This window comes from Bemisia tabaci, chromosome 4 (assembly GCF_918797505.1).
Source record: "Bemisia tabaci chromosome 4, PGI_BMITA_v3".
NCBI lineage: Eukaryota > Metazoa > Arthropoda > Insecta > Hemiptera > Aleyrodidae > Bemisia > Bemisia tabaci.
In genome coordinates this window covers 8,324,098-8,350,409 of record NC_092796.1, presented here as the reverse complement: position 1 = coordinate 8,350,409, position 26,312 = coordinate 8,324,098, and the positions used below count along the sequence as shown (strand labels likewise).

General features: G+C 38.5%; 3 protein-coding genes across 3 annotated transcripts in view; 1 reads left to right on the top strand and 2 right to left on the bottom strand.

The window, feature by feature from the left end:
- LOC109037575 (LHFPL tetraspan subfamily member 6 protein) overlaps positions 1-18,602 on the top strand; it is a 21,771-nt gene extending 3,169 nt beyond the window's left edge. The window contains exons 2-6 of the mRNA XM_072299234.1: positions 6,104-6,214; positions 7,970-8,085; positions 15,238-15,404; positions 16,771-16,869; positions 18,036-18,602. Of these exons, the coding sequence (XP_072155335.1) occupies positions 6,113-6,214; positions 7,970-8,085; positions 15,238-15,404; positions 16,771-16,869; positions 18,036-18,136 (585 nt within the window). The 5' untranslated portion in view covers positions 6,104-6,112 and the 3' untranslated portion in view covers positions 18,137-18,602. The remainder of the gene's footprint in view (positions 1-6,103; positions 6,215-7,969; positions 8,086-15,237; positions 15,405-16,770; positions 16,870-18,035) is intronic.
- On the bottom strand, positions 18,493-26,244 carry LOC109037574 (phosphoserine aminotransferase). Its single transcript, XM_072299233.1, has 8 exons — positions 26,035-26,244; positions 25,344-25,474; positions 23,209-23,324; positions 22,235-22,393; positions 21,294-21,388; positions 20,784-20,953; positions 19,978-20,235; positions 18,493-19,370 (listed from the first exon to the last, which is right to left on the bottom strand). Exons 1-8 carry the CDS (start codon positions 26,089-26,091, stop codon positions 19,265-19,267), a joined length of 1,092 nt encoding a protein of 363 aa, XP_072155334.1. The 5' UTR covers positions 26,092-26,244; the 3' UTR covers positions 18,493-19,264.
- timeout (circadian regulator timeout) overlaps positions 26,056-26,312 on the bottom strand; it is a 285,339-nt gene continuing 285,082 nt past the window's right edge. Inside the window, exon 26 of the mRNA XM_072299231.1 lies at positions 26,056-26,312. The gene's annotated coding sequence lies outside the window, so the exon portion shown is untranslated.

The following is a 26,312-nucleotide window of genomic DNA, read 5'->3' as shown; positions in this document are numbered from 1 at the left end:
TAAAATTCTCTCTCTGGGACTCTCGTCGGGACAGATCGCCCAGCGCATATCTTTTGATATGTATAGCTTTGAATAAAACTTTTAAATTTTTCACTTCCAACGTCCCGTCGTCACGGCATGGCACGCACGCGGTCTCTCGAGAGAGTTCTGTCAGTGCTCAGTGAGATGAGTGAAATATTACCACGAGGTTTTGTATGATACAGTTTGGATGGCGTTGTCAAATTTTCCCCGCTGAAAATGGACCACTAGACAAGGTACGAATTTCAGCATTCTGATACATGTTTCTCGACCAAAATTTCACGTAGAACACGATACGCACAACGAAAATTACCAAAATCAACTCCTGACGAAGATATTCAATGATTCTTGATGCGTGAATTCAAACCACCCGCTCATGAAAACTCAATGCTCTACGTGATTCACATCGCGCGCTAAATGTTTATCATGACAGTCTCTGCGATGTAAAAATCTTCAACTTCAATCTTGAAACTTTGGCTCAGCTATAGCAAATTACCAATAGTTTGAACAACACATGGTGGAAAATGAACATTGCTCGATTGAGAAGCTTGCTGAAACCGTTGTAGTGCGCGATTTGACTCGCGTAGAGCTTTGAGTTTCTTGTCAGCGGGCAGTTCAAATTCCTCGTAATCAGTGCGAAATAAAAACGTTAATATCTTCGTTAGAAGTTGATTTCGGTAATTTTCGTAGTGTGAATCGTGTTCTACGTGAAATTCTGATTTAGAAACATGTATCAGATTGCTTAAATTCGTACCTTGTCTAGTGGTCCATTACAAAATCCAGCTAATAACTCTCTGAGTTTGCAGTACATCTATAGCTATAAAAGTACGAGACTGCGTATCTCCGTTTTGCGACGTTGTAGATCTCCAGTCATTCTTTATTTTACCATGGAAAACCAGTCGGCGTAATTTTTTGACAACTTCCCTGATTTTTCCTCTCTGCCAGTAGAACATTCTGTACCTATAAATTTCGAGCTATGGAGCTGACATGTTATCCTGTTCAAAGAAATAAAGTAGAGGCGGAGATTTTGAAACACCGCATTGACGATACGTGGTTTTGCACTTTAGCCATCGATGTAAACCCACGAAAAGGCATGTTATATTTTGTGCGATCCTCTAAATTTGCTTAGCAGTAAATGCTCTGATTTGCACTGAAAAAAAAATCTCGGTGTATTTACTAAGAAAAGGGTAAAATTACCAAGAATTCAGGGTTCTATTTGATCCCAGTTTTTTCTTGGTGAAATTACCATTTATGGAATTCATAATTTTACCGAGAAATCTCGGTAAAATTATTGAACTTTCTCGGTAATTTTACTGGACCTTGGTAAAAACGCCAATATTTTTTATCGACTGTGGTAGAATTACCGAGATAAAACGGAAAAGTTACCGGGAATTGATTACGAATAAAAGTGGTATTCTTACCTGAAAAAAAAACAGTAAAAATACAGGTTTTTAGGTAAGCTTACCAGTCTGTCTTGGAAGAATTACCTATAATTGGTAAGAAAAAGTGAGATGGTAAAGGTACCAACGGACCGTGGTAAAAACGCCGAGAATTTTTTTTCAGTGTGACTTAAAATTGTCATCTCACCGCTGAGCAAACTATTGATTTATCCCGGTGAATGCAGGGTGATTCAGGAATACCTGAGAAAAAGATATCCCAGGAGCTGATTCTATTGGTCAAGGTAAGAGCTTATTAAGCTGCAACATGTTTACCGTAACCGTTTACTCATAAGGATTTAAGCCCAAAAGTTTATTTGGACGTGCATATCTTTTTTTTTAACGGCGAGACGACGTCCACGGTTCAAATTAGCTGAAGACTGGCACCCGGGGTAATTTACAGCTCCTAACTCATTTTTTATCTAAAAAATATGAAAATTAATTTCATGAGGAGGGGAGGGGGCGTTGATAAGAGCGTATCGAGCCTTCAGAATACAAACATTATTACCTACGTAAAACATATGCCTTGAACCTCCTCCCTCCAGCCATGGAAGGCGTTTCGATATCAAGAAGGGAAAAGCGCTTAAGTTTTACCCCTACGACCAATTTTCTTCTAATTTGATCCATCAGCGTTGCCACAGTGTCGAAAAAACGAGTAATTATCTGATAATTTAGAGCCCCAGAATTGGACGGTTTTAGAATACGTGTACGTAATTCTATGGATCGCATTTGATAGCTAGTGGTTCGATGTAGCTTTTCCCTGGTAAAAATTGGCGATAAGAGCTGCGTTTCAAAATACCATAGGAATTCTTACAGCCGGCTAAAGAGGGCTACAGAAAATAATATAGCTGGCTGTAGAATGCGGAGAAAATCATACGGCCGGGCTATACGAAGCGATAAAAAATTATGCAGCCGGGCTATATTCCTATCGCCGGGCTTTACACTTTATCGCCTGGCTGCTGCTTTTTCGCCATCGATTATAAAAGGCTATAAGAAATTGTGTAGAAATTCGTGTGCTTTGGAAATCATTAAGTTTGATACGGAATCACCTTAATATTTACAAAACACACATTATATTTTCCTTTAATACATAATTTTTTTCATCAATTAAAATGAGAATAATCCATACAAAGTGTGAAAACATTTCAAAATCATAAGTTGAAAAACGCTGACTCCGCGAGATTAAATATTAGAGCCTAACACAAAGCGGAGCGGCGACGCACTGGCGCCTACAAACCTAACAGGGATACTTCACGCATTGCGCAACGCGTGAAGTATCCCTGTTAGGTTTGTAGGCGCCAATCCGTGTTCCGCGCTGGCTGCCCGCCTGCCACGGCGCTTGAAGCAACTATTTCACACCAGAGGTATTGCACAGTATCATACGAAACTGAGGGCGCTCTAATATATTATTAATGGCAGGCATCCATCAAAAGTACGGAGCTTTCCTCGCAAAATAAAGCAAGATACCACGGCCCAAAAAGAGAGCAGTATTCCAAAAACTAACAAAGTCCTAGTATCCGCAATTAGTAACGTTTAGCATACTCTTTTCGCCTGGCTGTTGCTTAATCGCCATAGGCTATAAAAGGCTATAAGAAATTGTGTAGCCGGCTATAGAAGCTATGGAAATCTTACAGCCGGCTGTAGGTCTATGGTATTTTGGAACACAGATTCTACTGCCAATTTTTACTAGGGTTTGGTTCAAAACGGAGGCAAGAGACCCTCCACTGGCCATGGTTAAAGCTTTTACTTTTGGAACTTCAGCATTCTGCTGTTGACTTACCTACATGGTTGATGTTGAATAACGTGTTGGCAGTTTCGTTTGGCTAACACGCCGAAAATGGCCGAAGTTTGGGAAACTTGTTTCGCTCATGACGTCACCCAAAGCTCATCATCCACCATGTAGGTAGGTATCAACAGCCGAAATTAGGGTGATGACTGTTGCTCCCTTATAATTTTCCTGGAGGAATTGTTGAGTCCCCGAAAGTAAAAGCTTCCACCTGTCGCCAAGAAGCGGCGCCAAGCAAAATTCAATTGGAGGCGGTATATTTGCTCGATCGAAATTGACCAAAATCGATCTTATATTGATTATGAACTCTAAAGAGGGGGGAGGGATTTTTCCCTCGCTTGCCATTCCCAACAGTGGCGTGGCGTGCTTTACGATATATCGATTGATCTGCCATTTAAATATATGGAAAAGGATCGATTATCAAGGTGTTCGCAACAAACACCTCGATAATCGATTCTTTACTACAGCTTCAAAAGGAGAAATATCGATAATCGATCCTTCACGCCACGCCACTGATTCCCAAATGGCGCACAGTGGATCGAGTCAATAAGAGAAGTCGGACATGAAATTTTTAACTAAAATTGCAAATTTTGATGTTTATTCCGTCACATTTTAAACTCTAAGGGGTGTTTTGAGTAGAAAATCTCACGAGGAAACCAATGGGACCACTTGAAGAACCTCAAAGTTTTGCACAAAAGGAGTTATAAGCGTTTAAAGTTTCCAAATTTTGTCCGACCTCTCCTATTGACTTGATCCACTGTGTGGCGCCCCTGTAAAAATCTCTCGGCTGAATGATGCGAGTGACTCTATACCATGGTTAGGTAGGTCTTAAACTTGACAACATGAGAGAAGGGATTGATGGACTGTGCCGCCTGTGAAAATACTAAAAATAGGTGCGGCGAGCGTGTTATTACGTAAAGCGGGCTCGAGGATGCGTCGGTGAAGCGAGGCGCGACGGGGCGACGCGGGGCGACGCGACGCTGAAAAAGAACCGGCAAAGGGGACGGAAAGCGGGGCAAAGAACTAGCTTCCTAGACTCCGGGGGACACGGGTTCCACGACCAACGGCCTCTCGCCACCCATCAAAACATCCACGGTAAAATTAGAAAAACATGCATCTTCATTTGCACCCTTGTCAACGGCGGACTCATTTAGATCTGCCATAGAGAAAAAAAGGAGGTGTTTGCATTTTGGGCATCTTGGAATTTTTTGATGACGTAGGTCGGTACAGCGACCTTTGACATCGATTTTCTTGGAAATGGTGTAATTTATGAAAAAAAGTCATTCTATAAAAAGTGCTTGAAATTGTATCATGAGTTGATCTAAGCAAAAAAATGGGACATAATGGTCCGTTTTTCATACTTCGAATTCCGGATTTCGCTGGCCAGGTTGTACCGACCTACGCCACAGGGTGAGCAAACCTCAAGATGCAAACACCTCCTTTTTTTCCCTATGCAGATCTGCGTGGAGATAAAAAACTTCCGCGGTTCAGGGAAACCTAAGTTCTCGGTTTAGGTAACTGAAGTTTGCGGTCATTATTCATAAGTGCGAAAAGTTCTTAGTCTTCCCATTTTTACTTTCTCGCTCCCCGGAGGAAGTATTGTCATCCACCAAGGGGAGGGGGGGGGTTGAAATTTCACCATTTCTAGGCGTTTTAAGATTCCTGGAGTCAAAATAACCGTACTTGAAAAAATGTGTGTCCGTCCGTCCGTCGTCCCCCAAATCTGTGTACAGCCATACCTCAGCAATTTCATTCAAAATTTGTAGAGAAGACCATACCTATGGCCTCCTTATTTTAGAAACTTTTTCCTCCCGAAACTTCTCAAAGTAATTAATTTGTATTGCTCTTTCTATACCTACAAATTAACGTAATCTTGCGGAGAACGATCGATTTTCACAATTTCGCGGAACTTGCGATTTTGCGCAGAGCGCGCGATTCTTACTTTGACGGAAGCCGGTTTCCCCATTTTAAAAGCCTGTTCACGGAGTCCTCCCACTTGTGGTGTCTGAAGATTTCAAGGAAAAATATTCATAACTTTCTTCAAGAATAACATTTTCTGAGAGGGAATTTGGCATAATTTGAATGCGCATGCGGCGTTTTCCATTAGAACGGCAGAGTTGCCGCCTATGCCCAAGTAGGTACGGACTAGAATGGTGAGACAAAAGCACCGAATATGTGCTGGGACACATGCAGAGTCTATATTATGTGCCTCGGTTTTTTCTCCGTGAGGGCCAGTAAAGTAATGCGGATGGAGAATCAACATCAAAAATATCACCAGGGTCATCAGGGAGACGGCTGCACCCCTACCACTATAAAAAGCTCACTCTTCCCCAGGAATCCCAAGTAGCATTTTTCAAGGGAAAAATTTCGGCGATAAAATTGCTAGGATCATCAACATCTGAGCGATTATCCTCGATCTTATCGGGATAAAATCGCGATTTTATCGCGATGTTTTCGAAATAAAAATCGCGATAAATGGCTATTTAATCTCGATTTTATCGACGAAAATTGATCGCGATTTTATCGAACCAAAAATTGCGATGTGTAGCGATTAATCGCCATAAATCGCAACTTTTAATGCAATAATATCTCGATATATTGCCACCGATATAATCGCGATAACCAACCGGTAAAATCGCTATTTATCGCGATCACTGCTACTTGGGAACTTGGAAAAGTTGGGTTTTCCTTCTCAGGTTGTCCCTACTTGGCATGTGTTTAACCACGAAACTCCCTGACGAGAAATAGGCGTTACAGGACGCGGTGTAGTTTATAAGCAATTACGAGCGATAGGAAATGAACATTTTCTATGGATATTTTTAGTTAATGATTATTGATCCATGCTTTAATGTGCATTTTACAGACGAGGAAGATGCCGGGGTCGCTGAGCGCGGTGGGCACGATCTGGTCCATGTTTTCACTCACTGCGGCGGTGTTGTGCTGCTGTGGATTCTACTTACCTTTCTGGATACAGGTCAGTCGCAAAACCACTTCGAATACTAGTTCTTCGTTGAAAATTTATCATGGCAGATCCTGTATTCCTCGGTAGTCTTCTTGCGATGGCTAAAGTCGAAAATGCATCGTAACAGAGCAAGTTTTTAAAATAAAAATAACCCGAATATTTCTTTGAATTCTCTGGGAGGATTGTGGAAAAAGTGAGGAAATGTACAGAAGAATTCAAGAAAAATTGGATGGAGTTAACCCAAACGGTCACATTTACCTTGCAGTGTTTCAAAATCTTTTAACCTATCAGCCTGAAGCCGATCAAAGATTACGAAAAACTTTCAATTGGTGTAATCTTTATTCCCGTTTGTGACAAGGGACTCTACCTCTCACCACAAGAGTTTTTACTTTTTACGCAAAGCCACTCGCCTGGCTAGGCTACCACTATTTTCACACCTACGTTGACAATATTGCATATTTTCTAACATGAAGGCGCACGTTAATTGAGCATTGTCATGACTTCAGAAAGGTTCTGCAAACGTAGCTCTTTCTCGGACTGTGCTCTCGTCGTGCTTTGGACTCTCATATGGACGTATTTCTGTCAAACGGAACTATGTGCATTATGAAGTGAGCCCTGTTATGCGCATATGCTTATGGGTCTCAGGGCTCATGTCTTAATGCACATAGTTCCGTTTGATAGAAATACGTCCATATGTAGCATGTACTGTTCTTCTCTATCAGCACGTCAGTGCACTCTTCCACCGAGGAGGTCAAAACAGCACCTCTTGTCACCTGAGCGATAATTGAAAGCGTTTATGAAAAATGAAAATAAATAATCAAAAATAATGGAAAAAAAAACAAAAAAAAAACATGTAGGTATAGATTTTGCAAGGATGCGTTCAATTCACATATGCACTGTCTCAACAGTACAACATTTTGCACTGCCTCGTAAAATTCAGAGTGTGCGTTCAAAAGCATTCCATTTGGTGGGCTACATATTTTAACACTGAAAAAAAAATATGGTTGATTTTACCATACTCTGACACAGTGATACGAGTATGGTAATTAACACATGACTTTATGGTAGCATTTAAGTATGGCTGGTATCACCAGAGTTTTGGTGAATGCTACTATGATTCTGGTTATTTTTACTAAATAGTATCACCGTGTGAAAAATCAAGTAGACTTATAAGTAGATGTTACCATACTTTTTTTTCAGTGAAAAGGATATTGGACGTACCTCTGTCAAACAGAACTATGTCCAGGTGGGAAAGATGTGTTGTGCTCGTTAGTGCTCGGGCCGTAAGAATGAATGGGAAATATAAAGCGCCAGTGACGAAGCCGCCGCCGCACAATGGATCGCATCAACAGCAGAAGTCGGACAAAATTTGGAAACTTTAAACGCTTTTAACTCCGTTTATACAAGACTTTGAAGTTCTAAAAGTGGTTTAATTGGTTTTCTCGTGAAATTTTCTTCAATAAGCACCCCTTAAAGTTTAAAATTTGACGAAATAGACATAAAAAATTGCAGTTTTAGTAAAAAATATTCATGTCCGACCTCTCTAATTGACTCGATCCACTGTGCGCCGCCTTCGCCCGTCATCCGCATTAACTCATGAGCCCTGTTCACAACGCTCTAGACACATACCCATGGCTCATGCGTGTCGGAATCGCTGTGCACCTAGTTCCGTTTGACAGAATGTAAAATCCCGCTATTCCGATTCAGCTCTTGACGGAACTGTGAGCCAACTCGAAATTAATTTTTCTTTTATTATGTCTGTTACAGGGAAGACTTTTAGAGCGGGCAGACGCGTATTTCAGTTCTTTCAGACGATGCAACTATCCGCGACTCACAGCGAGGGGTGACATCGAAATCGTTATGGAGTGCGGCCGATACTCTAGGTAAGAATGAGACTCGACTACACCTTGGAGGAGGCGAATGAACTATAGTGCTAAAGTTTCTTGATGAAGTTAAGCGGCGTTCTGCATTCCCCGAGCGCCATGCGCCAAATGAGCCTAAAAATCGGGCCTTGGCGCCTAAAAATTGGGCGGGCTGGGCCATCGTGGCGCCTAAGAAAAGTCGACGGCGTAAGTCCGCAGTCACACATCTAGTTTGCGGTGTTTGAAAATCTCCGCCTCTGTGTTAATTTTTCAAAAAATAACAAATTGACATCATACCTTGAAGTAAAACTTTTAATACTTTTTTGAAAAACTCACGCTTTCACTAATTTGTTATTTTTCGACTAATTTGTCAAGTCCGAAAAATCACAAATTAGTGAAAGCGTGAGTTTTTCAAAAAAGTTTTAAAAGTTTTAATACAGCTTTCACTGTTTTTCAAAAATTTCGATTATTTTATTAAAAATACCTTGAAGTTTTTGCAGAATTTTCTTCGCCCAGAGAAGAAAAATCACGGCAGTTTCAAAGGATTGCCGCTGAGTAGTTTTCCGTTTAAAAAATGAAGTATGACAGGAAGTCTGCGACGTCGCAAACTGAGTCATGTGATTGTCGACTTACACCGTCGATGTGACAGATTGAACTCGGAATCGGGGAGCTAGCGGTAGCGATGAAGCGCTCTCTATACGCACCGTTCGCAGCATCGCCATGGCTCGTATGCAAACATTTAATTTGGCTCCTAAAAAATAGTAGATGGCTACTAAAAATTCGGCTTTCCGGCCAAGAAGGCTCCTAAAATTTTAGGGGGAAGGCAGAACACTGAAGTCGAGTTGTGAGTGAGTATTCGGACGAGGTAAATACACTCCGCTGTTTATACGTACGAGAACTGGACTGCATTTTGCAATTTGGAACTATAAATTTTGGCCCTGTTAAAAAACAACGTATGTACCATCAGTATCCCTACGCTTATAAGTGTTTTTTCAGATGAGCCAGAATTTATAGTTCCAAATTGCAAAATGCAGTCCAACTATTTGGACTACATTTTGCAATTATTAGGACCTACGATTTCTGGCTCATCCGTAAAAACACTTGTGTGCTTAGGGGAGCTAATGGTGCAGACGTTGTTTTTTGTAAACCGAGCCAGAAATTGTAGTTCCTATAGTGGCAAAATGTAGTTCAAATAGTCCATGAAGTCCCAGGCTTAAATGGCCACACTGAGGCGTGTTCCACGAGTTAAAATTAGATTTTTTTCTTCCAAAAGTTTTCCCCAAAAGTGCCCTCAGCAGGAGCAAGAGTCTTTTGAATTGTCGCACAGTGGATCGAGTCAATAGAAGGGGTCGGACAATATTTGGAAACTTTAAACGCTCATAACTCAGTTTATACAAAATTTTGAGGTTCTATAAGTGGTTCCATTGGTTTCCTCATGATTTTTTCTTCTGAAGGCACCCCTTGAAATTGCAAATGTGACAAAAGACACAAAAATTTGCTGTTTTAGTCAATAATTTCATGTCCGAACTCTCCCATTGACTCGATCCACTGTGTGTCGGAAAAATCGTCTTTCCTCCGAAAATCGATGATAGTTATGGACCAAAACGCATGGAAAGTAATGCAAACCCTCCTAGCTGCCTTTCGTACCTACTTTAAAAGTCAAATCTAGCTATGGCCTCAAATCTTGTGGGATATGAGATTAAAAAGGGATTCCCAACGGGCTTGAACGATCTTTCGGGTGAAAATCTTGGTATCAAGGTCATTTTTTCAAGTTTTTGAATACAAAACTGTTTCCTCCGACAGAGAAAAAATTAGTAGGTAAATCAAGGGTTATTTAGAGTGGGAGCGCCTTTTAGGAATATACGCCGTTGGGAGGAGCATGATGGTAAGGATTAGAGGCCTCACCCCCTCGAGCCTCGAAGACGCCTCAAGAATGCGGGATTTCTCGGTCTTACGCTATGTTGTGCGCGGTGCCAGGTGGGGGAGGCAGAATGAAACGTGAGACTCTTGACCCAACTGCACCCCAACCTCGGATCGGTTTGTACCTCGAGATACGATCCAAACACGACGCGCACCCACGAAACCACCCCGTTCCCATTTATACAGGGTGATCCAAAAGTCCCTTCCACCCCCTCTAATTTTTTACCTAATTGAATCAGTGAGAACGAAAATACCCCTACTCGATAACCCGAAAATGTTACATTTTCATTGAAGACAGTCAATTTTTATGAAGGTCATTGAAGTTAGCGCATCAGTTTCCTCTTGTACCTTTAAAATGCCCTGTAGTGATTGTATTTTGGCACCAAAAATCTTTTTCTTGGACGAAATTCTTCATCTACTGTGCAGTTTTGTGTATGTCTTGATTAATTTCATTTTTCCGAGTTGGTGTGTTTTCGTTCTCACTGATTCAATTGAGGTAAAGATATTTGAAACTTGGGGGATGTTCTTAGGTCAAAGGGAGCTACTTTTTAACATCCCTAAAATTTTCAGGGGGGCTCCCTTGAGGGGGCAACGGACCCCAGCGTTTTTTTCAAATAGGAAGAGCCTCTTTGTGATGCCTTGTTCGAAAGAGCATAAAAAAAAACTTTTGCGAAAATCTGACGTCAATATCTCAAACCGTTTCAAAATGGCGGTCGGTTAAAGTTAAAGGTGGCAGAAAATTGACAGTCAGTGCTTTGCGCGAAAATCGGCATTCCTAGGTAGTTTGACACGAGAAAAACGGATCTGACGTAAAATTTAAAAAAAAACGAAATTTCCAAAATGGCCGCCAAATGGCTAAAAATTGCCAACTCTGATTTTTGCTGATGGATTTGTTAAAAGAGGTATTTTGGCATGAGATTAACACATTTGAAATTAGATTTCTAAAAAAAAACCAATTTTCAGCCATTTTGAAAATTTCTTTTTTTTAAAATTTGACGTCAAATTCGTTTTTCTCGTTTCAAAATATTCATGGATGCCGATTATCGCGCAAATCCACTGACAAACAACCGGTGTCAATTTTCTGCCATCTTTAACTTTAACCGACCGCCAATTTGAAACGGTTTGAGATATTGACTTTGGATTTGCGTGAAAAGTTATTTTTATGCTCTTTCAAAGGGGATATTCCTATTTGAAAAAAAAGTCGGGGTCCGTTGCCCCCTCTAAGGGCCCCCCTGAAAATTTTAGGGAGGTTAAAAAGTAGGACCCTATGACCTAAGATCATCCCCCAAGTTTCAAATCTTTAACTTAATTAGGTAAAAGGTTAGAGGGGGCGGAGGGACATTTGGATCACCCTGTATTTAAGTTTAACCTTATCGCTACGTCACTCAAAAATTAACGCCCCTCTTCGGCTCAGAAAGTCCCGTCAGCGTGTGGAGGGAATAAATTACGAAATTGCTGTGCTACTAACTCCTACGGATTGCCTCCTTGGCAAAGTCGATCAGTATGATATCTCGTCTTGTCCAGTAGACGAAGACCTATGTGAAATTTAAAGGAGGGATGTGCTGGCAGTGTGTTTCTATTCTGAATTCGACGACATATAGGCAACCGAGGAAGGCAGTGACACAAGAGCACCAATGTCTCTGAAAAGCAGATGCCCCGGTCCCGCCGATCGCGGCAGTGACTCATCGACTCCCCCTTTCAGAGTACCCGCATCCACTTAGCATTAAAATATTTCGCTATTTTTAATCCAGCACACAGTTGCCAGAGAGCATCTGCAAAAGCTCGATTCTTAATAACAGAAAGACAAGGAGGAAGGAAAAATTTAAAGAAAATTTGAGAGAAAATGGAGAACAAATTTGAAAAATTTAAATAGGAAGCAGGATGATTTTCTATTTATAGTAAGACGCCTATAGAACGCGACGAACGATTCTGAATCTTCCCAACACCCCTACCAAACCGAAATCCGCCCCCGGTAAAGAAAATCTTCGGCGATTTTCAGGAATGGTTTAAGTTAGGACAGTACCGCCATGCTCAGGAAGAACGTCGTATGAACATTCGAGAGTGTCGGAAGGTAGTGATAGAGTCCCTTTATACCCAGAGTTAAGACAACTCGATTATCAGCTGACTGGCAGCCGGCCTTGGCTGGCCATGGAGGCCGAAACGAGTGCACCCAAACGAACGATATTGAGGGATAAGGATCAGGAATCCTGCGATGTCTGTCACACAAAAACAACAACATCGACAAATTGATCAATTAAAAAGAAAATGAGATTGGTTTGTGAATAATTTCTTAATCTATTTTCATTTTGGACCGATGGAAATAACAATTTACTCTTGATAAACCACAATTAGGTAATATTTTCCTAATATTTTCATTATTCTTGTTCACATTCGAGGTACCGCCATCTTGGTGCACTCGTTTCGGCCTCCATGAGCGAGAACCAATCAGAATTGGATTTTTTTTTAGGCCACTTTCAGCCCAACCAAAAGTGAGTTGTCTTAACTCTGGGTATAAAGGGACTCTAGGTAGTGATAATCCTACTGCACAATCTGTATTGTCAGTGCGTCCCTCTTGTTACTCTATGTTGACTACTCTATCCTGTACTCTCTCTATGCGCCTTGCGTGTGTATTTTTTGTCAATCAGTTTCATCCAGTTTCTATGCCATCCATATTCTATGCCAGAATAAAATATGTCTTAAACTTCATTTAGTGTTGTCTTGATTTAGACATCCTCCAACAGAGAGTTGCCTAATTTCATTCGATAAAATGTTTATTTTGGGGGAAATTTATGAATATTTTTCCCTGAAATTTTCAGAGACTATGGTTGAAAACGAGAACAAAATTATTCGAAAAATTGGAGGAAAAATATTCATAATTTTACCGAAAAAGTAGTGTTGTATCAAAGGCTCATACGGCGTTTTTTTCATAACACGGCAGAGTAGGCACGTGCGCTCGTGCACGTAGGTACATGACCTTAGATTTCTCACCCCCTTTCCCAATCACTCATGGAAAGTAAGACTGCCATTCTCAGGATTTTAAGAAAAACGTGATTTCGACCCTTTCTCAATTCTTGAAAACTCTCTCTCTCAGAAGCAAGCGATTTTAGTATTTTAAAAAAGACTTCAATATGAATGGCAACACTGTAAAAGTTTCCCGCGCCAGGGAACTTGACGCGCGTGTCTCGTGAGTCGTGGAGAAGCAAGAGTGACGTCGTGGATATTTTTTTCACTCTCAAAACAACCGAGCGGTCGCATGGTGTGTCTTTCGGTTGTTTTTGTATTATCTTGAGGAGCGTCACACTCCAGCCGAGCCCTCGTAAATAATAACACAAACACCCGCTGCTTACGTCATAACTGCAACGCAACTTTTGCCGGACGAGCGCCATCGACAGACAGTAGAGGGCAAAACCTATCGAGCTTATCGCTGGCCCGCCATTATCAAATAGGGCAAGAATTTGATGCAGCATCAATACGTCGCATTCTGCAATCGACCTTCATTATTTATTGGAAAATCTACTGCTAGGGAGACGAGTAAGGTGCGTGTGTTAAGTAAATCGGCTGATATTGAACTCACACACGTAACTCCGAGTGCTGAGATGTGACATATTTTGAGAGGCGGAGTCCCTTCAATTAGTAGGTAGGCAACATACGATACACTCCGCTGCGGAAGCAATAATTGGACAACATTTTGCATATTGGAAGTTGGAACTACAATTTCTGGCTCAGTTGAGAAACAACGCATGCACTACCATTAGTTTCCTTAAGGCCTAGATACCCACGGCGATTAATCGCCGCGAGTGAAAGACGAAAGCCAATAGAGAGCCTTGATTTCGATCCATTGACGTCGATTCATCGAAATCCAGGCTTTCCATTGGCTTTTCGTCCTTCACTCGCGGCGATTAATCGCCGTGTGTATCCATGCCTTAAGGAAACTAATTGGATTACATTTTGCAACGAGGAACCACTATCTTAGGCTCTCCGATAAAAACACATATCTGCATAGGGAAACCAATGGCATGTATGTTGTTTCTAAAATGGGTCAGAAATAGTGGTTCCTCATTGCAAAATGTAATCCAATTTTAGTGCATGCTTTGTGCGTGTTGCAGCACGAATGGCCCAAAAAGCTTTCATAGGCAGGGGCAAGTGGCAGTTACGCGGCCGCCAATCACTGAGAATAACTCCAAGTAAAAATCGTAGAACAATCATGTTCAAGTTTTTCAAGAGATGAATGGATTCAAAACCCGACGGGTGCACCCAAAAGAAAGCGTATTTTTATCTGATTGCAACATTATGCACCACTTTTATGTTTTATTTTTAATGAATTGTTTTAAAAAGCACAGAGTTTTCCTAAAAAGTTTCCGCAAATTTACCTAAATGACCTCAAATAATAGTATCGAAAATTTCGACGCAATATTTTTGTTTGTTCTACTTTCTTTTAATGTTACCCCAAAAAAATCAAATATCATCAGAGTTCGTGAATCGTTACAATGAGGATATATATTTTCCCTATAGTTGTGGTAAAAACTGGACCAGAAAGTCAAGAATGCAGTCCTACAGCATGCCCACAGTCTTGTAGACGCTAATATGCGTTTCATGCCAATTGACCGTCTGCACTGCGTTGGGTGCAATGCGAGAAGTATTCACGCTGTCTTGTAGGCGCGAATATGGGCTTGACGCCGACCGCACTGTTTGGCGCAATGCGTGGAGTATTCATGGAGTCTTGCAGGCGCTAATATACCTTTAACGCCGGCCGCACTGTGTCCGGCGCAATTATTGTAGCTCGCGTTCGACTAATCGTGGCATCGAATAATAGAGCTTAAAAGACCTGTGTTGTGTTTCGACTCTGTATGAGCATTACAACGTTGCCGCGTTTCTCCCGATAAAATATTTTTTCCGAGAAAAGTTAGGAAAGCTTTTCATACCCACGACCATTATTCAATCTTTTCACTTCATTTATCATCAGACATCGATGACTTGTCAACGAACTAACCTAAATTATCATTAACATGAAAATGCGTCTATTTTCCAACTGTTTCCTGTTTTGCCAAACTTCTACCTTAAATTAACTTCATTTTAGATTTGCGCATTCCTGTAGCATATGTTAGGGTTTCTATTCGCGCAATCCTTGTGCCTTTTTCTCGCAATCCTCATAAATGTTTTTAGACCTTTCTTGTAATCCTGGATTACCGTCTAGATGATAATGGATCATTATAAATTTATGGAAGTTGATGGTTGTCATTTGCGTTTGCGTAGGTTTGAAGACATCCCGAGCGTGTGGTGGCAAGTGACGACGATCGTGATGTGTCTGGGATGTGCACTGAGCGTTCTGGCCTCCGTCACCGCCCTCTCCGCCTGTTGCTTCAGCTACGTCCTCCACTCAACCTCGGCGAAGACCACCGGAGGAATACAGCTACTCGCAGGTTCGCTCCCCTCACCCACATTTCTCTACAGGTCGTGCCGATTTTCCAGGTTGGCAACACTGTTTTTCCACCGTTTAAATCCATTAAAAATATCGATTTTAGGTGAGACAAACTAGCTCACCAAGAGTCGATTGTTTTACATACATTTAAATGGAGGGGAAGAAAGTGTTGCCAATTTTCAAGAATTCCCACTATTTACACGGTGATTTGAAGTTAAAGCGCCATACTGCAGGAGCGTATTCTATGGGTCAAACTAAGAGTTTTTTTCCTCTGGACACTTTTTTCCAAAAGTCCTTTTTAAGGGACCTATACTGCCGTGCTAAGAAAAAATGCCGTATGGACCTTCAGACACTGCCAAATTTCCTCTGATAAAACACGAATTTCCTGGTAAATTTATGAATATTTTCCTTCCGGTTTTTTGGATAATTTTGTACGCAATTCCACCTGAAGATCCTAAAAATTTCAAGGAAAAATATTAATGACTTTCCTCGAAAATAAACATTTTATTCAAGGAAATTTGGCAACCCTTGAATGTTCATATGGCGTTTTTTCTTAGCCCGGCAGTATAGTTCACACAAAGTGCTGGAGAATAAAGTTGACACTGAGTTGACTTTAGTTCCCGCAGGGTAATCGGGGTCAATAATATGCCATGCCCAATACAGTCAAAAACGCTCTTTTCTTGGCTCAGGAAGCCTTGCGCAGAACGTCAGAATTTTTCGCCATCGAGTGTGCCCCTCAAAACTACGTAGGAGTGGGCGATCATCTTGAAATTTTTTCCTTGTCCAAAATCAAGAAAAATCGACAGGGGTTACACGGGCTAAAATTTTGGAGTAAAAATTGAAAGTTCTCGATCCAAATTGGGCTGAGGTGGAGCTAGTCCTCTGTAAATGAATGTAACCCATGGTCAAAATTCTCATAGGCTTGTGTCACACTATCAAAACTAGCCAGGTGTTGTGATTGGCTTATTCGATGACTTGGACCAATCACAGCACTTGACCTTGACATTTTGATGGAGTATTTTGATAGTGTGACACTGTCTACACGTGAGGGAGGAGAGATGAAGGGGTTCAAACGATTAGAATTCCTAGAAATGGGATAAAATTAAATGTTAAGTTTCTGGGGGGAAACACTCTGTCAATGGGAAGCACTGTTCCTTTTGGATTACTTAAACTTTGAGGCAACTCTGCTTTGCTGTTGTGCTTCATCTCTGTGCAGGGTTATTAACTATCAATGCAGAGGAGAACTCTACCTAATGTCCATGGTGACTCTAAACTCAGTAGTGACTTGAAAACAATTTAATATGACTGAAATAATAAAAAAAAAAATTCAAAATGGCAACTCTAAAATGGAATTTTCTATTTTTCAGCTCTGTTGATGACCAGTGGAGCTGCCCTTTATCCCCTTGGTTGGGATAACCGGCAAGTACGGGAGTCCTGCGGCCATCTATCATCAGCATATAAGCTCGGTAAAACAATTTGTTTTAAGTTAATTTACACCTAAATCATAGATTATGAGTAGTTTTGAAATCTCACTGAAATTGGATTGCATTTTGCAAAAAGGAACCTACAGCATTTCAATGTTGCTAAGATTGTACAACTCTTTTTACCTTGCAAATATGAACTGATAATCTGAACAAGTTACATCTTTACTCCCAATCAACTATAAATTCAAGATGAAAATTATCTTGGTCAATTTAATTTTTTGTGCAATTCCAGTAATTTTATTGCAAAGATTGTAAGTTGGACAATCCTAGCAATATTGGAGTGCTCTTGGTTCCTTTTTGCAAAATGTCATCCAATCGATTTCCACCTTGACTTTTTAGGTTGTCACCCATGCATTTTTTCCCATCAAATTTATTTTTGCAGGAATGGAAATTTTTTGAGCTAACAGGCTTAATTGGACTAAATTTTGCAATTTGGAGCTATAAATTCTGGTACATCTGAAAAAACACGTATGTGTATAGGGAAACTAATGGCACTTACGTTGTTTTTAAACCGGGCTGGAATTTATAGTTTGAAATTGCAAAAGGCAGTCCAATTGAGGTAATGGATGCAAAGGGCACTTATCGGTTACAGTGTTCCAGATTCTCCTCTAATATTTCATTCATTGTAAGGAAAGTGAATGCATCCATTTCACTAACAAACAAATTTACTGAATATTCCTTATGATTCTAAAAAACTTTTTGGCTAGAAATCTGGAAAAATTACCCATTAAATTCTTCTCCAAGGGATTAATTAGCAACTGAGATTCTGAAACACCCCAATCAAGAAGTACCCTTCTTGCATCCAGTGCCTCAATTACTGGAGCTAATAATGATATTCAAGTTAATACAATGTTTCCAACAATGTTCGACAAACAACAACCAATGTTCTGAAGGCGGTTAGATGTTTGCAGTTCATAAAACGTAATTTCAGAGAATGACTGTTTCAATTTCTAATCCACCATGTTCAGGGCACAATACTGCAAGATTATAATACAGCTTTATGCCCTCAATTGGCACAGAAGTTAACTAAGCTGATCGCCATTTATTCTTTGGAATATACCATAGAGTTTTATGAGAATTTGAACATTTAATTCAATTTGATGAACGTAGTGTAATAATGATAACTTTAACTCTTTATGTTTTTACAGGAACATGCCAGCTCTCTTGGTCTGCTTACATAATCTGCTCTGCGATTGCAATGCTATTACTATGCGCTCTCCTTAGTATATGTGCTGCCAAAAACTCATGACATATATGACCGACATATTCAGGACTTTCATACCAACGATGCAAATAGTTTTGGGATATTTTAGCAACCTAGGTTCACTCTCGGATACTATGAAAATACTTTTGAAAGGTGATTATTTCACTTTTAGTTAAATTTTCTTGAAGAATTATTTCTTGCACATGCATCATGTACAAAAATTCTTTTAAATTTACTACCTAGTTATTTTAGAATAAAAATTGTATTTAACTTTACATTGGCTTCACTCAAGTGCCTTTTGACGTCACAAATGCTATTATGACAATAATTTGTAAATACCCATTAATGTTTGCCTTAGAGGGGTCTATGATGTAATTTGATTAAGAATTAAACCAACTAGGTATGGAAAAAGTATGTATTTATTTTATTAAGTGCAAAATTGTTGATAACACAATAATGTTCCTAAAACATGTATTTTTATACAAATAATAGAAAATATTTTTTCTTCAAAGCTTGACCTGTTTTCTTCCTCTTTTTTTTTAGAGAGAGAGCCAGAAGGCAACCTCTTATGGAAATATAGAATGACTGAGAAAAACAGTTCTTGCAGATACAACTCTACAACAAACATTTCAGTTAACATAGATGGTGTTTGAATTAGCCCAGTGTGTAATACAGGCATAATTACCTATTGAAAAACATATTTCCTTGTATACAGTCAATACCTTTTCCTTGTGAAGGAAATTTTTCAAAAACAGATTTTGTACTCGAAAATATTCTGCACCTTAGCATGAGCACAAATGCCCTTGGTCAATATTGCATCCATCGGGCAAGGGAGCAAAATTTAAAAAATTCATTTTTAAAAGAAGTCAAGTGCCTTTTTTTCTGTTGAATAAAGAGTAAAATAGCACAGTTGAGAAAAGGTAGCAACTTAAACTTAAACCATAATGCTATGATAAAGGGATGACTCACAATAAAAATTTATATTCACTGAGAGATGCTTGTCTTACAAGCGGAAAAATTGCAAATGATATTAAAAATGTACTCACAGAGCAAATTAAATACTTTGAGGAATTTTTAAGAGTTATATTCTGATATCCCTTATTTTTTTTGCAAAATTAATTGAGCTGAAGTTTTTAAATAAGGAGGGCATAATGGTCGGTGAGCAGATTTTTATTATTTCTTGTACGAAGAGGTGAATCGATTCATATAGTCAACAAATAGTTTAGTTTCCTCAAGCGTGATGGCATTGTAGAGGGACACACGGATTCCACCCACAGACCTGTAACAAGCCAAAAAGTACATAGTATGAATGTCTGATCATTAAAACGAAAAATTGATTGAGATTACTAAGCACTAAATCTACACAAGCGCATGTGACCATTTATGAAGGAAGAGACTTAGGTACTGAGAAACGCGACCCTGATGCGGACTTTAAAGTCTCTTTAAAAATTGTACTTATGAGAGAAAGCTTTGTTCTTGAAGTTCCCTATAATCTTCCATGTTTGAAGCTTTAAATTATCAAATTATGAGGTTTCTCTCTCTACCAGGAAAAAATGAGTTTTTCTATGGGATACAAGAGACAATTTGTAACCGAAAATTCGATTTCTGATGTGTCTACTCGATCAACAAAAAATCAACTTTTTTTGAGGCCCTTGATGGTCACTTATTAGATAATCTAAAAAAAAATGAATAAAAATCTTCATTTCCATTACAACGACAAGTTATCATATAACTAAAAATTGGTTTCTTTACCAAATGCTGTTATTTCTTGAGATAATTTCAGAAAGAAAATATAGCTGTAAAGAGTTTTTCTTTTCTTAAAAAAAGGTGTGGTTCTGAAATTTATGCTCAATTGAAGAGAATGAATGATAACTTTCTTCACTTACCGGTGGCCTTTGAGCTGTGTCATGCCTAACTTAGAAGCACCTTTGAGAAACTCGGCGTCTGCATCCGCTCCACCTCTGAGCTTGAAAGGAATGTTAACACGAGATCTGACATTTTCATCGATGGGACTCTCATAAAATCCCTTAGAGTTCCTAATTGCTTCATAAACACTTCCACTTTTGAGCCTACTTCTTTCTTGCATGCCCTCGACTCCACCGTTCCTTCTGATCCATTCAAACACTCGCCAAATGGTGTATACTCTGAAAAAATAAAATAACATATTCAAAAAATCAAGAATTAAGTTGACGGTTTAATTCAGAAACAAACTGAAACTTGTTTTTGAATATAAAAATAATACTTTTAACCTGCTTTCCCTGTGATATTAAAATCAATTTTGTAACCAAATATACCATGGCAAATTAATTTTACTAAAATAAAACTCAACATTCTAGATAATCTTTCATTGTGCATTGTCATTACGAATTATTCATAGAACATTTCAATGACGCTTGTACAAACTGTCCAAATGTGAAAAAATTCCATCAAAACAGAGGTAGTTATGAGAAGATCACTTGGTAGAACACTTTTAATTTAGAAGTATAGGTACCTAATAAATAACTAAAAAGTTTCTGGGAGTTTTTAGTCATAATTAGGGAAACATTAAGTCTTATCACACACCAAAAACTTCTGCTGGGTGGTCTATTTTATTAGTACATGGTTAGAAATGATCATCAAATGCCTTATTACATTGATAATTATCGTCTATCAAAGCCCACAGGTTATAGTTTTTCAAAATAATTCAACTTACTGGAATGTTGGTGGGGTGTTCAGAACACTATTTTCTTTAGCAATTTGAGCAAAGTCGAATACTGATGGAGTGAAAGGCAAAGCGCTTCCAAGGAGATCATCTCTCACAATAGCTACTACAATTCCTGACGGACCAAAGTTCTTTTGAGCACCAGCAAATACTACGCCAAACTGCAACATAAATTAATGATTAGGATGTTTCATTAATACAAGATTATAAATTCATACACTTCACGTCCTTTAACTCTAAAAAGACATTGAATGAAAAAAATTTAGAGAAATTCAAAAATAACTGATTAGATTTTAATGATAAGCTGGTTTAAACTATTTAACTTAACTTCTGGGTAGCTCAAAGCGAAAAGTCAAAGTTACAGAAACCTCTAAAGAAGACAGAAACTTATCTATCAGTTTCAAGGGAGAGGCAGAGATCAAAATTGAGTTTTAAGGAAAGATAGTAAGAAATAACTTTTGAATAAGTCATAAAAAAATTGATTGAATTTTAATTTTTCACCTTTGATACATCGAAGGGTCTTGTTAGGAAATTTGAGGACATATCTGTAACTAGAGGAACATCTCCAGTTTCTGGTACATAAGGAAATTCAACACCTGAAAAAAAAGAAAATACATGAGCCATGCTGTAAAATTTGACTAAATTTCCTTCCTTGAAAGACACTTATAAAAGTTAGGCTAACAGATCAACTGAATAAATGAGAAATTTGATACTTGAGCAGTGTGAGTAAAGACTATTTCAATGATAAAAATGATCATGGCACAGCTTAAATTCGAATATTGATTAATCTTGAAAAGGAATGTGGGAGAAATAACAATTTTTTATTCAAAGGATTATTTTAAACTAATGTTTACTTCGAATAATGAGTCTGAGAAACATGAAAGTTTTTAAATTATTCAGAGTTGTGAATTGCAATACGACATATTTAATTTTCAATAAAATTTGAAAACTTACACAAATTGATTTCAAATATATTCTTCCAAATGAGGTTTTAAACTACAAGGTATTTTCTATCAATTATACGGACCTCTGCCACTCATTTCCCTCACTTTCTACCATTTTTCTGCCGTTTTACTTTATTCATCAAAAACCAATCAAAATGTTTCCTTGCGATTGTGTGTGATTTTTTTTTTTGGAATGAGGGAAAAAATTACACACAAAAATCAATAGAAACTGCTGATTCGTATTCCTTAAAAAAAAAAAAAAAAATAAAACATAAGCAGAGATTTACGATGTTGCAATCTGAGAAACGCATTTTTCAACTTTAGCAATCAGTTACCTGTCTACATGAGAGGGAATCATTTTTGAATAAAAAGTTCACAGAGAATATTTCCATTTCAGAAAGTGATCAGGCTGCTGAAGGCTCCTGGGTAACATTCTCTGAATGAAAAGGGGTATTAAAAAAGGGAGAAAGATACATAGTTGGTTTTCGTAGTACATACCATCTACGGTTTCATTATCACAGTAGTAAACATAGGATGCATCGGGGCTGAGCTTCCACTCTGATTGATCCTGAATTGTACCTATTTTGGTGTCTGGAAGTACTAGATTCACTTTGCCATATTTTGCGGCTTCTTTGGCTGCTTTCTTAGACCATGTTCCTGAAAAGAAAAGAAGGTGTCAGATTTTTTACGAATTTTTAAAATACAAATGAATGGACAACTACTAGTAATGAGTCAGCAACTCAATCAAATGGTTAGGACAACAGAGCAAGGTCATTAAAATTCATAAAAAAATCTTAAGGATGCTTTAAATCTAAACATGGTATACTATTTCTGTCATATGTATATGACACTGGAAAAAGAAATTCTGGTGCCTATTGGTGTCAAAAACAAAGGACTGTGTCTCAGGTCTAGTAAAAGATTAAAATAACCATAGCCTGTGAACAAGGATCAGGGCTGAAAACGGAATTGGTTTTCTTAGGTTTTAGAAAGTTATGGTAGAAAATTACAGGTCCCTCCTTGTCCATCATAAAAAATTGGAATTTTTACCCTTTCACTCCTGCAAGCATACTGCGATAAACTCTTTAAAATGCAGTTTAAAATTAACTTTAAAACATTGACTGGATTTGGTGATTTTAAAAAACTTCGACTTTTTTACTTCATAAAAAATAATTGGATTTAACTAATATTTTCAAAGTACAGAAAAGTTTTGACTTTTTTAAACGATTTTTATTTTTAGAAGGGTGTCAACATGAGTTTGATACCCTTTACAAGAGGTTTTCCGTAATCGATTCACGATTGCAAACCATGATAAGACATATGGGCCCATTTATCCTAATGCAAAATTTTTTTTCTCAGACCAGTAGGAACTTCAGACTTAACTTTGATTCTCAATAAACAATAATTCTTAGGAAAGTGAAAGAATTAGCCATACGATGATAATGGATTGTATTGAAAATCAGCTGAGGCTCTACCTGTCACAATATAATCAGCTGATCCAGTCCGTGAGATGAGGTTCATAGCAACTGCAGCGAAAAGTCCAGTTCCTCCCCCTTGCATGAACAATATGTGATAATTATCAGGAATGTTTCTGAGGGAAAAAGATAGTACCAAGGTATTTGAATCATAAACAAGAATTCGTGCTTCTAGTGATAGACTAGATCACTATTGTGAGCTTTATATCGCAATGTAGTAGATCACTATATTGTGGATAATTGACAGGAATTATGATATATTAATATTATCATTTTTTCAAAGACATTCATTTGTGATTTCCCTTGTAAATGTAAAACAAGGGATGAGGGGTAAGTGTGATCAAGCCATAATTACTCTACTGATTCTGAATCATTTCTTGCAATGTAAGCCCTGAAATTTGGAGAAAAAATTGAATTTTCTCGAAAATTAATAAGTGTAAATGATCGCAAATAATGTGGCACAAACCTCTAGAATGTAGTTAAGTCATACTTGACTGATACTTTGACTTAAGAGCCTTAGTCCCTTGAGCCTTAGGCCCCTAGTGCCTTAGAGCTTACGGCCTTTAGTCTTGTACGTTAAAACCTAAAATTGCCTCTTGTCTGTCTGTAACACAATCTTCACTGACAAGAGTCTGGGTGTAAATGAATGAAATGAATTGCTTTCTACTATAGAGGCAAAGAAAATTCCGCATCCATCGATATATTATACTTTTCTGAGAGACTTAGGGAACACGAGTTATAGCGATTTAAAAATTCGGCAACACGCCCGATACCCCGATATTGACGCTCGTTTCGGTACGTTTCGCAACTCCGTGTTAAAGCAAAACGCCTAGACCAAACAAAATTCGAAAAGTCAGTTCATGTTTTGCGCTTTTTTGAAACTTTCACGTAATTTTAGGAATTCAAGTAGCGGCGGTGTTGCCGGTTTTCAATGAAAACCACCGCTGCGATCACAATTTAAAGTAGTACTCATTTAATCTTATCCAGCTACATTTGTTAACCTAAACTGACCATTTGCGACATGGTGTTGACAACATTGCCTAATTTCCGTCGGAATTCGCGTTGAGGCGGAGTTGCCAGTTTTCATGGAAACCGCCACCGCAATCACAAAAAAAATGTATTACTTATTTAGTCACGTTCAGCCTTATTCTGTAGTTGGAATTGTTTATTTATCGAATCGATGGGTTCCTCTATCTCCCTGCAACGGCAGTGGTGACCGACAGTAACGAGATATCGATATTGTATAGAGATCAAGAGCAATGGATCTAGGCCCCTCACCAAAACTACTCATCGGACCGCTTGAGTGATTCGGTAGCTTTAAATTTCGATATCTCGTTACTGTCGGTCACCACTGCCGTTGCAGGGAGATAGAGGAAACCATCGATTCAATAAATAAACAATTCTAACTACAGAATAAGGCTGAACGTGACTAAATAAGTAATACTTTTTTTTGTGATTGCGGTGGCGGTTTCCATGAAAACTGGCAACTCCGCCTCAACGCGAATTCCGACGGAAATTAGGCAATGTTGTCAACACCATGTCGCAAATGGTCAGTTTAGGTTAACAAATGTAGCTGGATAAGATTAAATGAGTACTACTTTAAATTGTGATCGCAGCGGTGGTTTTCATTGAAAACCGGCAACACCGCCGCTACTTGAATTCCTAAAATTACGTGAAAGTTTCAAAAAAGCGCAAAACATGAACTGACTTTTCGAATTTTGTTTGGTCTAGGCGTTTTGCTTTAACACGGAGTTGCGAAACGTACCGAAACGAGCGTCAATATCGGGGTATCGGGCGTGTTGCCGAATTTTTAAATCGCTATAACTCGTGTTCCCTAAGTCTCTCAGAAAAGTATAATATATCGATGGATGCGGAATCGAACGAACAATAATTCCGACAGGTTTTTATTCAATCCCCATCAACCGCAAACACTTTTTTAGGCGGTAACGTGTTTTGATCAAACATGCTCCCACCATAAATATTTTATTAGGCGGTGAGATAAGAAAATGAAAAGAGAAAATTTATAATGATGCGACCCTACTAGCTACATACATGAAACATTCTGAAGAGACAAAAGGGAACGCTGAATAAGCTATGATAAAGTTCAGTATTTTTGAGGATTAGCTGGTACTTACAGTAAGTTCCTTAAAGAATTTTGGCAATTATTGTTGATATTCAAGTAGTCTGCAGATCGGTGGCTCATTTCCATCACACTCATTCCCGTTCCTGCATAGTTCAAAAGCTCTTTTTGAACCTCTAATAAAACCTGGTAACATAGAATAAATGTTAGGTAAATTGAACAGAATAAAATGACTCGATGATTACATTTGTTCAGTACCTAGGTAAGCAGACGTGTCAGAAATTCTAAAAGCACTTAGTGAGGAGTGTTCAATAGATAAACCTTGGGGTGTAAATCAAATTATGATCAGCGTTTAAATTGATTTAATAGATAGAGATTTCATGCCTCAAGACGCTGGAAAATTTTGATTTTATTAAGGTACAAGTATCAAAAAAGAAAAAAAAAAAAAAAAAAAAAAAGGAATGCGACAAACCCATTTTTTCTATTTGGAGGATTCATGGTAAAATTACATAGATTATGTAGTTTACTAACTCACAAATAGATTACTGTCTGATGAAAACCAGAAAATTTAGTGCCCAGTTGATCTCAGAAAATAAAGTCGCAAAGCGATAAATAACTTATGATTTAGAAATCATAAATTAAAAACTGAATGAAAATAGGAAAATAGTGGAATCAGTAGGTAAGTATCATACGAAAAAAAGAAACGTAAAAAAAGATAAATAATTTCATTTTAACAAAAAACTCACTTCCTCTGGTAGTTTTGCTGGTCCAGCCCCAAAATTGATCACTTTCACTTCCGGCATCTTTGATCACAGAGTAACAGCGTCTATAACCAGTTTATTAAAGGACACAACCAACAACTAGTGAAAGTTTGGAAAAACTTGACAAAAAAAAAGAACAATCAGTCACAGTAAAATAAATCCAAATAAATGCTATCTCAACTTCATAGTTCGAAGGAGGTGAAAGTAAATTGAAAGATTAGCTGAGTAATTTTCACGAACGTCTGCACTGCTGAAAAGTCATG

Coding starts and splice junctions, on each gene's coding strand:
- LOC109037574 (XM_072299233.1), bottom strand. CDS start 26,091: ATGCCGGAAGTGAAAGTGATCAATTTTGGGGCTGGACCAGCAAAACTA. Junction 23,325..25,343: donor AATTCTTTAAGGAACTTACT/GTAAGTACCAGC, acceptor TTTTTCCCTCAG/AAACATTCCTGATAATTATC. Junction 20,236..20,783: donor AACACCCCACCAACATTCCA/GTAAGTTGAATT, acceptor TTATTTTTTCAG/AGTATACACCATTTGGCGAG.